The 1,378-nt window shown below is 53.0% G+C and overlaps 1 protein-coding gene across 1 annotated transcript in view; it reads left to right on the top strand.

Annotated features, from left to right (window-relative positions):
- The first annotated feature begins 676 nt into the window (after window positions 1-676).
- The window catches only part of LOC111722799 (zinc finger protein 85-like), a 42,111-nt gene continuing 41,409 nt past the window's right edge, over window positions 677-1,378 (top strand). Inside the window, exon 1 of the mRNA XM_023509133.1 lies at window positions 677-829. Within this exon, the coding sequence (XP_023364901.1) occupies window positions 827-829 (3 nt within the window). The 5' untranslated portion in view covers window positions 677-826. The remainder of the gene's footprint in view (window positions 830-1,378) is intronic.

Below are 1,378 nucleotides of genomic sequence, written 5' to 3'. Positions count from 1 at the left end.
CCATGCTATCACAGCTCACTGCAACCTCTAACTCTTGGGCTTAAGAGATTCTCTTGCCTCAGCCTCCCAAGTAGCTGGGACTACAGACGCCCACCACAACGCCTGGCTATTTTTTTGTTGCCTTTGTCATTATCGATTTAAGCTGGCTGGGGCTGGGTTCGAACCTCCCCGCCTGTGGCTGATGCCCTACCCACTAAGCTACGGGCGCTGCCTGCTGTCCATGCTTTTACCTAAACATAATGATGTGTATTAATAACGCCTTCAAAGCAGAGTGTAACCTCTCACTTAAACGGAGGTGCCCAAGCCTAGCACAGACTAAACACTTAGTGAAGAGATTTTCATTCCTTTCCTCGAAATTTGGGAAACAGGGTACTCTATGGCAAGCCGTGGCCCTGGAATATCAAGATGAATAAAGGCATGGGCCTGCCCGTAGTCAAAAAACAAACAAACAAAAAGAAAAACAAAACAAAACAAAAAGTGCTGTGGTGAAGAAACTGTTAATGTTCTGGCCTCTTTTAGCCTCTTACCGGAAGGCGGTGCTGTCACTCAAGGACTAAGAGGTGGGGCCTGAGACCCTAACCAATCAGGGATGATTGGACTGTCCAATCAGATGCACAGCCAGAAAGAAGGCGGCGGCCCCACGATCCGGAGCAGCGATTGTCTGTTCCCAGGTACTGATCTGAGGTCCTCTCTTCACCTCTTGTCACTCCCGGATGATCCAAATGTCTCTGCATCAGAGGTGATTCAGATGCCTCTGTCACCCTGTGAGCTGCAGGTACTCGGAGATCTGTAGGGACGACACCCGGAACTTCCCGGAAGCTGGGAAATGGTGAGTCTAGGAGACTGGGTGCCCTGATAGGGGGAGGGGCGTGGTGGAGCCAGAAGTGGCCGTGGCGGGACCGGGCAATTTCACTTCCGTTTTACAGTCTTCCGAGTGGAGTTTGCCACTGGCAACCCTTGGGCCTCAGACCCCGTGAGCAAAAGGTGGAGAGGGGCAGGCAGCTGGGACTCTGTTGCTGCGACCCCTTCCCGGATCGCTTAATCAGACCACGGCCCAGGGCTCTGAGCAGCTGTGTGCCTGGAGCGCCCTGCGTCCCTCCCACGTGGTGACAACGGAAAGGTCCCCAGGAAGAATCCCAGCTGGGTGTGTGGGGCTTGTTCACGGGAGGGGCTGTAGTCCCCGAGGCCCCCAGTCCCTCCATTCTCCTGTTAAACGCAAACATAAGGCCAGGCGCGGTGGCCCTCGGTGTTGGTGAACAGAAAGTGCTCTGTTGCCTGTTGTACTTAAACATGGAGACAGGGAGGGAATTCGTGAAAAGACTTTCTTATCTGAAAGGCGAGGAATTCCAGGGAACAGCGAGGGTAATTTTTTTTTTTT

This window comes from Otolemur garnettii, unplaced genomic scaffold, assembly GCF_000181295.1.
Source record: "Otolemur garnettii isolate 467f Iridium unplaced genomic scaffold, OtoGar3 scaffold00393, whole genome shotgun sequence".
Classification (NCBI taxonomy): domain Eukaryota; kingdom Metazoa; phylum Chordata; class Mammalia; order Primates; family Galagidae; genus Otolemur; species Otolemur garnettii.
This window is presented reverse-complemented; position numbering and strand designations above follow the sequence as displayed.